Genomic DNA, 15560 nt, shown 5'->3' on the forward strand with positions numbered 1-15560 from the left:
TCCTTTAATAGAGATATTTTTAAAGAAGAGTGACAGTACCGGATTTATGGTTTTCAAAGGGACCAGTACCTTTGCTAGACAGGTGAGCGAACAAATGATGATCCCAGCTAGAAATCACTGGGCAGCACAAAGTAGGAATTCTGGGAATCGAGGGACTAGTTTATTTGAGGTTGGAGAAGTCAAGTTGATTGTTGAATACTGTTTACCTGGCACTGCTGAGTGGATGGGGAGGAGGTATTCCTGGATGGGGGAGAAAGGGTAGGGTAGGAAGAGGGTGATAGCAGAGTAAAGTGCAGCGGGGACCAGGGAAGGAAATCCCTCTAAGACAAGAGTGAGTGCACTGTTGAGAAGTTTCTAAATTATTCCTGGACACAAACCCTTCAGCCATGTGTGTTTATCATCACGCCGAGAAACCTTTCTGGAATAGCAGGTCATCTTCTTGCAGCGGCTAATGAGAGAGAGCTAACCCAATCCCATCAGTAAAAGCCGCCAAGGACCACGAGGCACTGTTTGACAGAGAGGGTCACTTGGTGGAGAGGTCCCCTGGCTGACACCCCGGCTACCTTCATCTCTCTCAGCCGTTATCTGGTTGTAAAGCCATCCAAATAGTAATGTGGTATGTCAGATAGTCATTTAATCATTATGATCTTCCTTGTAGCAATTATGACTTGCTTTATTGCAGATAACAGTAAATGGGTAGATAAAAGTCACTCAGTGATGAAAACTGTGGGTCTGAGTTCTTAAGATTGAGAAGCGCAGGCTACCTTCAAGTATTTGCGTGGGGGCATGAATTAACATCAACAAATGAGCTATGAGCTCTGCTTTAAAATTGTAATTGAAATGCAATTCAAAAGAAATCTATTTTTGAGAGGATAATAAAAACATTTCATGGTATCCAATATACATGCCAAAAACTGGGCATATTTTTCCAAGTTTATTCCATTCATGTTTCACTGATTACCCAGTATACTTGGTGGGTATGTGTTTTTCCTTCCTCCAGTTGGTAGGTGTATGTGGCCCTGCTGCTGTGTAAACTTCACCACCATGTATGTATTTGTGCATGCGTGTGATGAGTACAGGCTCAAAGGTCAGTTCAAATAAAAGTTGGAATTTAATGCCCACCATTTCTTTTTCAACCTTTATTCATGAAGCACTAGAAGGGGAACCTTAGTAAGTCTGAGAAATAAGCTCAATAGAATGCATCTGCTTAGGTGTATGTATGGTTAGGTCACTCAAGATGGCTGTTCTCTTGCTCTCTGTACAACCCATGCCTGACCAGTGCCTGCTTCACCTACACCTTTCTCACCAGACTGACCTTCCGACATACTGGCCCCGGGCCCAGCTAGTGATTAGTCTTATCAAAGGAGTGATGAGGGATGTGTCCCTCTGCTGGTTTCCCTGCTAACCTGACATCACTTCATGCTATAACCGGCAGTCTTCCGCTCCCCCAGGAGCAAGGCCTGTCACTAAGTCCTGCCCGCCATCTGCCGCACAACGTGGGGGTGTTGCTCTAGGACCTTGCTTCAGACGAGTAAGCTCCCCATCCGTTAAACCACCCATGTCTCTGTTGCTGACTCCAGGGTCTTTATTTGGTCTTGTAGGTCTGTGGGGAGCTGCCCAGCACTAGGTTATTTGTGGTGAACACTTGCTGTTTTCTCACTTTCCTGCATTCTTTTCTCTTTCTCATCAGCACCCCAATTTGGAGGATATTACCACTGGATACAGTCTAGACAGACAGGTCGGAGGGATACAGTCTGGGTATCCCGTGCCCTGGGCCCAGAATGACCCGTGATCAGCTTTAGGCCAGTTGGAAACATGCTTGAGCTGAGACGTAAAGAATCTGAAACGTAACGGAGGTCATTTCTACCCTGTTCAGTCACCTCTAACCCGACCTTCTTTGCTGTGAGACCTGGTGGTTCCTGGCTCTGTCTCCAGCCCCCAGAGCCGCCGCACTGCCTGCCTGTTTCCACGTCTTCTCTGTCTTCCTGCCAAGTCGTTGAGTCCCAGTATCCTTGGGCTTCCCTGGTAGCTCTGATGGTAAAAAATCTGCCCGCAATGCGGGAGATCTGGGTTCGATCCCTGGGTCGGAAAGATCCCCTGAAGAAGGGAAAGGCTACCCACTCTAGTATTCTTGCCTGGAGAATTCCATGTACAGGAGCCTGGCGAGTTATAGTCCATGGGGTCTCAAAGAATCGGACACGACTGAGTGACTTTCACTTTCATTTTCACTTTCTCATCCTTCCAACACATTCCTAGGAGAGAGTGTGGATTACCGTTGCCTACAACCAAAGGATCCCAACAGATAAGTGCAGAGAATTGTCTGCCTTCACTACTTATGACCTTCATGATGAAGGATAAATTAACCTCTTTGGGCTTCAGTGTCCTCATCTCTAAAATAGGGCTGATCAAACAAGTTATGTCAGGGTTAAAAAAAAAATGTTTAAAGCAGAGCTTTTGGCATGATTTGGAAAATAGTAATTTTCACTCAGTAGTGGCTGTTTCACTTACTCTTATAATCAAATAAAGGTCTTCTTCACATTATTATTACTCCTAACAGTGCCTGGCACACAGTATACATTCAGAGAATACTACTTTTTTTTTTCCTTCCCCTCTCCAAAAACAAACTTACCTTTTCTGAGGCAGAGAGCAAATATCCCTGGTGTGTACACAACATACGAACTTGATAAGCAGAATTACACCCTGACTGAAGAGTGGAAGTGGGGGCCTAAGGAGAACCCAGTGTGTATCCCATGGCCCCACCCAGGTGACCAGAAAGTGGGGCATTTGCCAGAGCCCTGTTCCACACAGCCCTTTGGAGTGTGGCTGGGTGGCTTTGTGACCCACTCCCCCGCTGCCCCATGTGATTGTGAAAACAGCTGCTAAGGCTGAGGCTAAGCCCATGCATGCATCTGGTTGCCTAGGTAGCACCTTGCTTATCAATATTGCATTATGCAAGGTGATCGCAGACCCCCACATTAAGAAGTAGCAAAGCCAGTGTTCTTTGTAGGTCTGATGATTCAGATCAAAACAGGATTCAGAGGTGTGTCTTCAAAGGGGGCCCTGAACCCCAGATCCTTCTCTCCCCCATGAGCTTGGTAGCCAGTTCTACCCAAGCTGTAGAGTCCAAGATAATATACACACATGCTGTCAGAACGAAACTGTCTTTCTAAAAGGATTCTTAATGTCACTCCTCTATGCAGAAACCCTTGGGGCTCCTGCCTGCTGAAAGAATGAAATCTGAACTCGTCAGCAACGCTTCCAGGCCCTCTCTGACCCGGCCACCATCTGTCTCTCCTTCCATCTTCATCTCACACAGCTTTTATTCCCACCCCTCCACTGAAGCCAGCCCTGGGTGCTGCTCGCTGTGCTGACAGCGTGTCTTCCTGCTGCTCACCTTTGTGTTTCTCTGTGGTTGTTTCCCTGCTCGGGGTATTGTTTTCCCATCACCACTCCTGTCACAACTCCATCCATCCCCAAACAAAATATATCCATCTACTTATTCTTCAGAATCCATTTCAAATGTTCACATCTTCCTCTAGCTGTTTGAGTACCTTCTTTGATCACTTGGCTAATGATAAAAATAGTAGTAATAACAATGAAGGTGGATACAGCACTTACTATTTTAAATGTTTTACATATGCAAGTGCTTTTAATGCTCACATCTGCCCTGTGAAGATACTTTAATTATACTCATTTAATAAATGGCATAACTGAGGCACAGAGAGGCTGAGTAATTGATAACTAGTGAGTGGCAAAGCCAAGATTTGAATATAGGCATTCCAGCTTTTTCTACCACGCTGTCAGCTGTTACTCTGAACTGCTTTTGTCTGTGTTCTGGGAGTTTTGTTTTTGCTTCTTTATAGCATTTAACATATTATATAGTTAGTAGCTATTCATGAATGATGATGAGGCTACTTACTATCATCTATTATTGTCTCTTTTCTTATAATAGTTATTATAAGAAAATAAAAAGTACTAAGCACTATTCTAAGTTTTTAGGCATTTGGGACTCCCTAGCCAGGAATGTGTGCCTTAATTTGGTAATGTAAAAATGGTGCTTAACTTGGAATGAGAAGAATCCTCATTTTAGATTTTAGCTCTGGCATCTACTTGCCAGCCTTGGATAAGTCAGTTTACTATTCTGAGTCTGAGGTTCCTCATCTGTATAACTAAGGGCTTATCTTAGACCATCCCTGAGGTCTAAGACATCCACTAGCTATAAGTTTGAGAATCTGTAAAATGGGTACAATATCACATGGGTCACAGGTGTGTTGAAGATGTAGTAAGATTAAGTTTTCTCATTCATTAGCTATGTACCATGTGTTGTTCTTAGCTTTGGGGATCTGGATGAAACATCACAATTCTTGCTACTATGGATGTAGAGATGTTAAAAGTAAATCAATAATTAGTTCTATAACTTAAGGTCAAGAAGTAAGTACTATGAAGGAAGGTAACACAGTATAAGGAGATTGAGAATCTCTTTCCTAAGAAGGAGACATTACAATAGAAATTTGAATAAAGCCAGGCAAGAAGCCATGCAATCCAAGCAGAGGGCAGTGCAAAGGTCCTGAGGTTGGAATTGGCTTGATGCAGTCAAAGCTAGCAAGGAGACCAGTGAAGATGGAGAGCACCGAGCAACGGGGAATAGAAGGACTTTGGACTTTGTTTCAAATGTGATGTGAAGTCATGAGAGCTTTTGAACCACCATATGTCTCCATGTGCTTTCATTTGAAAAGCATCTTTCTCATTACTATTTGGAAAATAGAGGTGGATAGAAGGAAGAAGTAAAAATAGGAGGCTAGGGCCACAGTCCAATCAAGAGATGATGGTGACTTGAAAGAGGATGATAGGGGTAGAAGTGGGTGAGAAGCATTTGAATTCAATATGTCTTATGAAGATAGCACCCATAGGATTTGCTGATGAATACATGAGGGCTGGGAAAGAAAGAGAAGAGGCAAGATGAGTCCAGGGTTTTCATGGAAAACCAAATATGGTTTGGTTTACCAAGAGGGAAGGTCTGGAGCAGGACAGGTCTGAGAGAATATCAAGGGCTCATTTAAAATGCCCCTAAGATGCTCATATAGAGGTATACTTTGGATAGCAGAGCAGGAATACAGGGGAGTGGTCTGAGCTGGGATATCGATTTGGGTAAAATCAACACAGAGATGACAGTGAAAGTCATTGGACTGAGCGAGATTGCCTTGATGTGGGGTTGTTAGGGGTAGAATTGGAGTTAGCCAAGAGGGCTAGGTCTGAGTTACGACTTAGGCAATTATGAGTTCAACTGCCATTTGAAAAATAAAGTGTCTTATGCCCACGATTCAGCTGGTGAAGAACCCAGTGTGGTGAGCTGACCATCATCTGACACTCGACTAGCCAGAGCTCTTAGGGACGTGGACCTGGCTGAACCTGAGCAGGACTGTAGATGGCCTCTGCCTCTTCAGCCACTCCCCATGAAATGCGATTGAAAAGGCCCCAGGATAGAAAGCCCAGAGATAAATCCACTCGCCTATGTACACCTTATCTTTGACAAAGGAGGCAAAAATACACAATGGAGAAAAGACTCTTTAACAAGTGGTGCTGGGAAAACTGGTCAACCACGTGTAAAAGAATGAAACTAGAACTCTTTCTAACACCATACACAAAAATAAACTCAAACTGGACTAAAGATCTAAATGTAACACCAGAAATTGTAAAACACTTAGAGAAAAACATAGGCAGAACATTCTCTGACATAAATTATAGCAAGATCCTCTATGATTCACCTTTCAGAATAATGGAAATAAAAACAAAAATAAACAAATGGGACCTAATTAAGCTTAAAAGCTTTTGCACAGTGAAAGAAACTATAAGCAAGGTGAAAAGGGAGCCTTCAAAATGGGAGAAGATGATAGTAAATGAAACAACTGACAAAGAATTAATCTCCAAAATATACAAACAACTCATGCAGCTCAATACCAGAAAAATGAATGATCCAATCAAAAAGTGGGCCAAAGAACTAAACAGATATTTCTCCAAAGAAGACATACAGATGGCTAACAAACATATGAAAAGATGCTCAACGTCACTCATTATCAGAGAAATGCAAATCAAAACTGCAACGAGGTATCATTTCACGCTGGTCAGGATGGCTGCCATCAAAAAGTCTACAAACAATAAATGCTGGAGAGGGTGTGGAGAAAAGGGAACCCTCTTACACTGTTGGTGGGAAGGCAAACCAGTACAGCCACTTTGGAGAACAGTGTGGAGATTCCTTAAAAAACTGGAAATAGAACTGCCATATGACCCAGCAATCCCACTGCTGTGCATACACACCAAGGAAACCAGAATTGAAAGAGACACATGTACCCCACTGTTCATTGCAGCACTGTTTACAATATCTAGGACATGGAAGCAACCTAGATGTCCATCAGCAGACGAATGGATAAGAAAGCTGTGCTACATATACACGATGGAATATTCAGTTCAGTTCAGTTCAGTCGCTCAGTCATGTCCAACTCTTTGCGACCCCATGAATCGCAGCACGCCGGGCCTCCCTGTCCATTACCAGCTCCCGAAGTTTACTCAAACTCATGCCCATTGAGTTGGTGATGCCATCCAGCCATCTCATCCTCTGTCGTCCCCTTCTCCTCCTGCCCCCAATCCCTCCCAGCATCAGGGTCTTTTCCAATGAGTCAACTCTTCGCATGAGGTGGCCAAAGTAGTGGAGTTTCAGCTTCAGCATCAGTCCTTCCAATGAACATGCAGAACTGATCTCCTTTAGGATGGACTGGTTGGATCTCCTTGCAGTCCAAGGGACTCTCAAGAGCCTTCTCCAACACCACAGTTCAAAAGCATCAATTCTTCGGCGCTCAGCTTTCTTCACAGTCCAACTCTCACATCCATACATGACCACTGGAAAAACCATAGCCTTGACCAGATGGACCTTTGTTGGCAAAGTAATGTCTCTGATGTAATATTACTCAGCTATAAAAAAGAGTGCATTTGAGTCAGTTCTAATGAGATGGATAAAACTGGAGCCTATTATTCAGAGTGAAGTAAGTCAGAAAGAGAAACACCAATATAGTATATTAACGATATATATGGAATTTAGAAAGATGATAACAATGACCCTATATGCAAGACAGCAAAAGAGACACAGATTTAAAGAACAGATTTTTGGACTCTGTGGGAGAAGGTGAGGGTGGGATGATTCGAGAGAATAGCATCGAAATGTATATTGTCATATGTAAAATTGCAAATTCGATGCATGAAGCACGGCACTCAAATCTGGTATTCTGGGACAACCCAGAGGGTTGGGTGGGGATAGGGGTTCAGGATGGGGGACACATGTACACCCACAGCTGATTCATGTTGATGTATGGCAAAAACCACCACAATATTACAAAATAATTAGCCTGCAATTAAAATAATTTTTTTAAAAAAAGAAAAGGCCCCGGGAGGGCTGCCGTCTTCCAAACAGGGTCTCAAAATACTATGAATTAAAATGTGTTGTTTTCAGTTACACAATTATCTCTAAGAGTTTCTTGTTAAAAATATGGTTTGACCCAAGAGAGGTGATTTGTGGAATTGCTAATAATTTAATTGGTACCAATACAGAATACTAAAAAGAATCTGAAATTCGTGGTTAAGAGCCCCAGTTTGAGCTGACAGTTGTTAGCATTGTGACTTTGAAAAAGACGATCTCAGCTATCTTGTCTATAAAATGGGGAAAGCAGTTTTTGTTACAATTGTCATATAATGTTGCATATCAAATGAGAGTCTCTGGGAAAATGTTTTGTAAGCTTTAAATGCTGTAAAAAAAATAATGCCTTCAATTTTGAGAATGTTTCCAAAGCCAAATATTAAATCATACCTTGCATTTCAAGCTCCCAGTAATCTCAGTGAGGTAGGCAGAGCAGGTATTAATTAATCCGAATTGTACCTCAACCCCAAAGAACTGGTTAATTCTATTACATAATGGATTTTATTCAGGTCCCTTTTATACCTACTCATCTTTCAAAATTCATTTCAAGCATCATTCCTCTGTGTAGATTTTCTTTTCTGCCCAATACCACCCCGCAGCTACATTCTTGCCTCTCTTGGTGTCTTTCACTAAATATTTGTTGAATGAATGAATAAATGTACAGAGTAACTTATTATAGAAAAGTCATTTCCAAACTTTAAAATGGCAGTCCACAGAATATGTTGAAAATATGCAGACAGGTGTGTTTGTTCCTACATACATATTAACAGACAAAAGTTTCATGAAATAATACTTACCTTTACTGCATGGGATCATGCTATTTTCTGTTCTATTCTGGTTTTGTTTTAAAGAAAATGAAGGTAGCAGCTGAATTGATTTTGCTACACAAACTGATGTATTGTGACCCACAATTTGGAAGACACTGTTATGGGAGATGCTGGCAGCTGGGAACCTTGTTCTTTGCAATTGGGCAAACCACTTGGGTTATCTGGGAGGTTTATCCCTGCTCCAGTATTCATGCTAATTTTCAAGAACAAAGATATGATGAGGTGATGGGAATGGGCATGTAAGCGTTGTGGCAGCTTGAACATTTACTGCATGTATTTTCAGTTTTTCCTTGCCTATATGAGGAAATAAAAATCTAATAATGTCCTGCTGCTGCTAAGTCACTTCAGTCGTTTCTGACTCTGTGCGACCCCATAGACGGCAGCCCACCAGGCTCCCCCGTCCCTGGGATTCTCAAGGCAAGAACACTGGAGTGGGTTGACATTTCCTTCTCCAATGTCTGAAAGTGAAAAGTGAAAGTGAAGTCGCTTAGTCGTGTCCGACTCCTAGTGACCCCATGGACTGCAGCCCACCAGGCTCCTCCATCCATGGGATTTTCCAGGCAAGAGTACTGGAGTGGGGTGCCATTGCCTTCTCCAAATAACGTCCTAGGTTTGGATAATTAACTGTTTGAGAAAGATTTTATTTTCATCACAAGTGTGTCTTTGAGACTATATAGAGATTTGCAAGGGTGACTTTCAAATAAAAGGCAGTTTCTGTATCTGATATCCTTGACCTCCAGATATGTTTCTGAGGCAGGATTTTTGGCATCTGAAAGGAAATGCAGTAAGCGTAGTGCCTATTGTGTATCAACCCCAGTAGACTTCTGGGTGGCAGCAGATAATCAAACACATTGATTTGTCTTCAGCAAATGTATGAATGAATATTCACAATCAGTGGCATAAGACAATAAAAACCCTCACATCAGCTGAGGTCACTAACAAGATGTGAACACATTTTCAGTTTTCAAAACTTTGGGTGTTTCAGAAAAACCCATAAGGGATTGTGGAAATTATGTCTTGTTATCCAGGTATCATGCTTTTCCTTCTTAAAATCCCCAGGACCATTTGTCCATTTAGGAGACCAAATGTTTGGCTCAGTGCCTAACACATAGAAGATACCTAGAAAATATTCCCTGAATGAATGATTGAGACTAACTACAATTTATAGAAAATTGTTGCAACCAAGCCTTTGGAGAAAACAGCCTCTAGTCTTATCCCATTTCCTTTAAGTGGATGGAAACCTTGTTGCCTCTACTTGGCTCCCTCACAAGGAGCAGAGGAGAGGGATGCTCATGAATTCTTTGTTTATTTTTTTCCTCTTCCTTCAGGCCTTATATCTAGTTTTAGAAGTGGGTGGGTGAAGAGATTCTAGACATAAAAGGAGCCAAATTTAAAATTCCCCTTTCTTAGCTTCCCTATGCTGAAAATACCAACTAGATGTAGTAACCAACTCCATGAATATTCTGATTGTTTTTTTCACGGAATGCTTGGTTTGTCAGAAATTGGGGTTTCACAAGCTTGGCTATACAAAGACTTGGGTTCAGATTCTAGCTCTACTAAACCCTTAGCATATTACATAAACTCCTTCAGTCTCACTTTCTCATTTAGGAAATGTACATTGAAATAACACAGTAACCCCACGGCAGTGCTGTGGGGATTAAAGGAGATCATCCATGGAAAGCATTTGACATAAAACTTTGGTTTTGTTGTTGCTAACAGCAATAGTAATAGTGATAATATCAATCCTCCTCATCATTGTGGTAACTCAGTAGAAGCACAGAGCAGGGCAGATTTGATCTCCCCAATCTCGCTACCCTCACACTTTGCTATGGATTGTGTTAGTCAGGATGGGCTAAGGTGTGCTCTGATAACAAACACCCCCTAATCTTTGTATCTTAATGGTACAAAAGTTTATTTCTGGATCACACAGATTTCTCTGTGGACCCAAATGATTCTTCAGAGCTGTTGTCTGCTGAGTTTCCATGATCCAAGTTGTGCTGTGATTCATACCTTGACCCTCGGGATCATCCACCCTGGAACTGTAGTCCTCCGGGTACCCTTTACTGTATAAAGCAAGTTAAATGGTTCTGCCTTACTCCAAAGCAATGGGGGAAGAACAGTCCTGTCAGATGCCTGGAAGTAAAGAAGATCTAGAAATACTGGCAAGAGGCACTAGTGATGACCGTGCAGACATTTAGCCTTTTCTCACTCTGTCGTAGATGGTTATCACAAACACAGTGGTTATTGCTTTGGCCTGAGCATCCTTTCCAACCAGGCAGCTGTCCTGAAGTTACTGCTGCAGGTGATCTTTAGAAATCATTGAGCTAACTCTGCCCTAAGTGAGGTAGAGGAGCAATTTCTAGGCATTGGGAGTGAGTCACGCCTGCTGGATTGAAGCCCCTCCCCCAAGTGTTTTCCCCAGCACCCTGCACCCCAGTGATACTGGATGGGATGTTGAAATCATGGGTTCCTCACGTTAGGAGGCACTCTTGGGAAGCCTGCTCATTTTCCAAGAGTGGAAACTGAGACCCAGGCAGCATGAGTCTGTTTTGTTTCCTGTTTTCCGGGGCTTTCCCAGGGTCCCCAAAATTCATGATTAGCCCATCGCTTAACCCACATCTGGACAGAGGCCTCCGGGCTCTGCCTGGTGGTTGTCTACTGTCCGCCACTTCCATCACCCATACTTATCCTCCTTTAGAAGCGGAGACGTCCCATATACAATGATTGGCTTGTCTTGCCTTTTGTTCTATTTCTGGTCCCTTCTAAGGCTGAGGCTGGACCTGTGCATTCCCTGGTTGCTCAGAGCGACCCATGGAGGAGGATCTTCAGCACCTTTTCTTTCTTATCATTTGTTTTTTTCTTTCCAGTTGGAGGGACAGGAAATGGGACAGTTTAGCAGTTGCTACCACAGGGGCTAAACTCTCACTGTTTTAGAAGAATGAGAAATTCCATCCCATTCCCCAGTACACCCCACCCCCACCCCCATATACCACTCAGAAGTTTCTATTGATATTTTAATGAGACTGCATATAGAAGCTCTTTGTCCAGATGGTAAAATATGGTCCCTGCCTGTACTTGTTCAGAATCCCTCTGTGCTATAAAAGGGGGCTCAGACAACCCTGGATGGCTCTGAGACTGAGGCTTGCCTAGAAATTCTGGGCTACAGCTGGCCTTTCAGTCCCTCCAGACTATGTTCATTGTTTCTAACTTCACAGTGTGAAGCTGAAGCCTCCAGAGCCTGGGGTTTCAAAGTACAGGTGGAGGAAGAATCACCTGTGCCATGTGCTAACAGCAGATTTCTGGGCCAACCACCAGAGATTGACAGTTTGGGCAATATGTGAGCTGGGAGTGAGCAGTCTGAGCCCAGGCCCAGAAATCTGCATTTTTACAAGCATCCCAGGGTAACATAGAGCAGGGCTCTTGTTGATGCCAGTGCACCAAGGTGGCAGAACTACAGAGGAGGTGTCCCATCTTCAGCCAGAGCAACAACACTTGGAACTATTTTATAAATAAGGTTTAAACCTAAGGCTTGTTCTGCTGATAGAAACAAATGACATGGAATAACATTTTTGCAATTCACTATTCTAGAACAGAGTAAGCAGAAGAAAGAACCATCCAGCAGTGGCTTTCTTAAGACCATACTTTTCTTGAAGTGGCTTCATCTTTATACAGAATGAGTTTCTTACCCTTTGATGAAATGTATAATTATCCTGTTTTCCACACCCTAAAGACAACCAAACAGCACCAATGGTGCTCCTCAAATCCCTGGCCCCTGGGTCTTAGGCACCTCCGTGCCTGTTTTCTACCAAGTGTCTTAGACGGAGAGGGAATGGATATCTACTTCTCCACTTTACAGCTTCCAAGGCCTAGTTTGGGCCATGCTTTGGGAGAGAAACGGCTTCTCTCTTGGACCCTAACAGATTGCAGTTCGAGGTTAGGGAACTTGAATTCCATTTTGCCACCAAAGGGTGGCCCTTACCTGGTCCTGTTCAATACAACAGATGTGACTCTAATCTTGCCTGCTTCAGCTTATGACGTCTACACGTGATTGTGATTTTCTTCCCCAAAGTGGGACGAATCAGAGTATACGTGGGCCCTTAGACTTGGATCTGAAGGGACAAAGGCACTGGTCTTTGTGCCCCAGTACTAATAGCAGTGCCAACCGAGGCTGCTGATCACAGGCAAAGAACTGAAGGCGCCAGGGTAGATCTGTTAAACTGTGTGAAAAGGGTATTTTTTCCTGTGAAATCTCAATACCTCCCTGGGGACATTGCTCTTCAGGATTTTTAGCTACTCTTCTCTGATATTTACACATCGGGAATTTTACTCTTGAGAAATCACTGTGGCAACAGAACCATTTGCCTCCACGAAGACGATGTCAAAGTCTTAAAATCTGGGACATTTTAAGGCAGGATTCCAACCTCATTACTGCCAGGAATAAGATTCATCCAAGGTGGAAGTGTCCTCTCTTAGAACTCAAATCATCTCAGAATGGCTTTTCTTTCCCCTTTGTTTTTGAAGCTAAGCAATTACTTTTTTTTTTTCCTTAAGGAAAAAAATGTGCTAATGCACAAAACTCTCTTTTCCCCCTTTCATTTATTTGAAATTGAACTTAACAAAGTCAGTTCCAAGCAAGCACTATATATGAGTAATGCTTTTTGTCCATAAAAGAGCATTGACTCAAATGGTATGAGAGTGCTGATCCTCTGTCTGCTTTGTGTGAGCGTCCGTAATGACAAAGTGCTCATGTCAGAGTGTATAATGAAACTATAAATTGTTTTCATGAATGCTCTGAATTTGGTCTTTTACGGGGCAAATTCAAAAGGTATTTAGTGCCACATCTCACATATGTGAATAACACCAGACGGTGCAATAGACCCAATAAAAGGACAGAATCCCAGTCGGGCTCACGCTGGCCCGGGTGGTGGGTAGTTGTCAGGTGAGGGTCTGTCACAGTTGGGGGGAGAGGGGCGATGGAGGGGCGAAGATATCTTGCAACTCTGAAGAAGAGTTCCAGCAAGATGGTACTTGACTTTGCGGGGGTAATTCAGGGTGACTAGAATACTTCACTCATAAAATTGGTCTCTGGGTGGTGGGTATCTGTACTTGAATCCTAGAAAAAAGTGCGCACCTCTGCCCGATTTTAGTGAACAAAAACTCTCAAGTGAGAAAATGTCTGCTGGGTTGCATGGGCAGGTGCAATCTATTGTAGTAATGTATAGTTTGATCAAATTATTTTTTATTACATTTTTGGTACTTTTTTAAATTATAGAAACCGTATAGGTATATTCTAGAACATTTGGCAAACATAAAAAAGTATAAAGAATAAAGAAAACATGCAAATAACTTTGCTACCAAGAGATAATTGTTAGTAATGTACAGAATTTTTATTTAATTTGTGTTATGTTATTTTGTAAAATTTTGATAGAATTTCACACAGTCTTATCAGGATATATAAATACCGTTTGAAACAAAATGTGGCATCCTGTTATCTATTTAACCATGGAATTGTTTAAAAGGATTGTGCTCTTTAACTTAGCAATTATTGTCCTGTCTCAGCTGGCCAAACTTCATGAATGGCCACGGTTTTGGTTCTGTGACAAGGGCACTGTGTCAGGTACTTTAGCAGCCTTTGGCTCACGTGGCATTGCATGACAAATGTCTCTGGGTATATGATCTCTGGAGACAAAAAGCAACGAAGCCAGATCACCGCTGCAGGGTGCGTGAGCTCCACCGTGGGTGAAAGGAGGGAGGCCTGGTGGCAGTTCTGAGCCGTGTGGATGTGTTTGCTCTGCAGTACCTGGTGTGTAAAAGGAAGCTGGAGAGTAAGAAGGAAGCCCTGCTGATCCTTTCCAAGGAGCTAGACACGTGCCAGCAGGAACGGGACCAGTACAAACTCATGGCCAATCAGCTTCGAGAGCGTCACCAGTCCCTGAAGAAGAAGTACCGCGAGCTCATCGTACGTATGACGTTACCGTGACGTCCCTGTTCCCGTATGGAGGTAGAAAGAGGGCCTTTAAACACGGGGTATCTTCCAAATAGCGCTGACTCCGGACAGTTACCAACCGGAAAGACATGAAAGTCTTTCAAGTTATCAAGACATGAAAGTCATCAACCCTGCTTCCTTCACACCCAGTACGATTTGCTGGTTGATAAGTATATCCTTCCGGATACTTGCTCTGGCACCCGTGAATGTACACACATATCTGAATGTGTCTGCGTGTGCCTTATTTACTTATTAATTAATTGTATGAAGGGTTTATTTTTCTGGAGGACTCATGTTAATAAATCTGTGCTAATACAGAAGCTACTGACTAGCTGCATGTGGTTATTTAGGTTTCATTTTGAATTAATTAAAACTAAATAAAATTGAACACTCAGACTTGTCATATTTCATGTGCTCAATTGCTATAGTTGGCTGGTGGCTACCGTATGGGATTGTGTTGATATAGAACATTTCCATGGTGGCTGCTATATTGGACAGTTAGCTGTGGGACATGTCCCTCATTGCAGAGAGTCCTATTGGGCAGCTTTATATAAATGTTACTCTAAAACTTGCTCTTTTCGCTCAGCACTTTATTTTGGACATCTCTCTAGGCCATATATACAGATTTAACTCATTAAAAAATATTTGCATAGTAGTATTTCCATAATTTTTAAACCTTTCCCTCTCCTGGGCAATTAGATTTTCTCTAGTTTTCATATGGCACAATTTTTAAGGATGCAAATTAAAATGAATTGGAGGATACCAACTGCATAGTGCTATTTTGCATTCTCACTTCGTTTTTTCTCACTTATGCCATCTCTTTTTTAAGTGCTGACACTATTGCTTACATTTAACCAGCTTTGCTGGGGTCATTGAATTGTCCTCAACAGAAATACAATAGAAAGATTCCTAAGGTTAAAGTAATGTTGACTTACATGAGGACTGCATCAGACATAGGAGTACTGTTTCCTGAGCATTTATCACTTACCTGAGATATTTATGTATTCCCAGATGGCACATGAGGGAGAGAAATTAAATCCTTTAAAGACAAAAAATCTGATAGGGCTAGAAGTTCTCACTTAGTTTTCTTGTATTTTGGGCATATCCTGTCCCCAAATTGTTCTGCCTATAGAGAAAATTCAAGTGTGTGTATATATGCACGTGCATATGTGTGTCCGTTACTATTACCTTGGATCTAATTATTTAAGAAAGGAACTCAAACCAAATGAAATACTATTTCAGTTTAGTCTGCTCAAAAGTAATTTTGATAAATCTAAGTAAT

At 42.3% G+C, this 15560-nt stretch overlaps 1 protein-coding gene across 4 annotated transcripts in view; it reads left to right on the plus strand.

Annotated features, from left to right (window-relative positions):
- Positions 1-15560, plus strand: part of CCDC149 (coiled-coil domain containing 149) — a 118407-nt gene that overhangs the window by 30981 nt on the left and 71866 nt on the right. For all 4 annotated transcript variants that reach the window (XM_020897594.2, XM_020897596.2, XM_020897597.2 and 1 more), the window contains exon 2: positions 14090-14251. In XM_020897594.2, coding sequence (XP_020753253.2) covers positions 14090-14251 — 162 coding nt within the window. The remainder of the gene's footprint in view (positions 1-14089; positions 14252-15560) is intronic.

This window comes from Odocoileus virginianus, chromosome 21 (genome assembly GCF_023699985.2).
Source record: "Odocoileus virginianus isolate 20LAN1187 ecotype Illinois chromosome 21, Ovbor_1.2, whole genome shotgun sequence".
NCBI classification, from domain to species: Eukaryota; Metazoa; Chordata; class Mammalia; order Artiodactyla; family Cervidae; genus Odocoileus; species Odocoileus virginianus.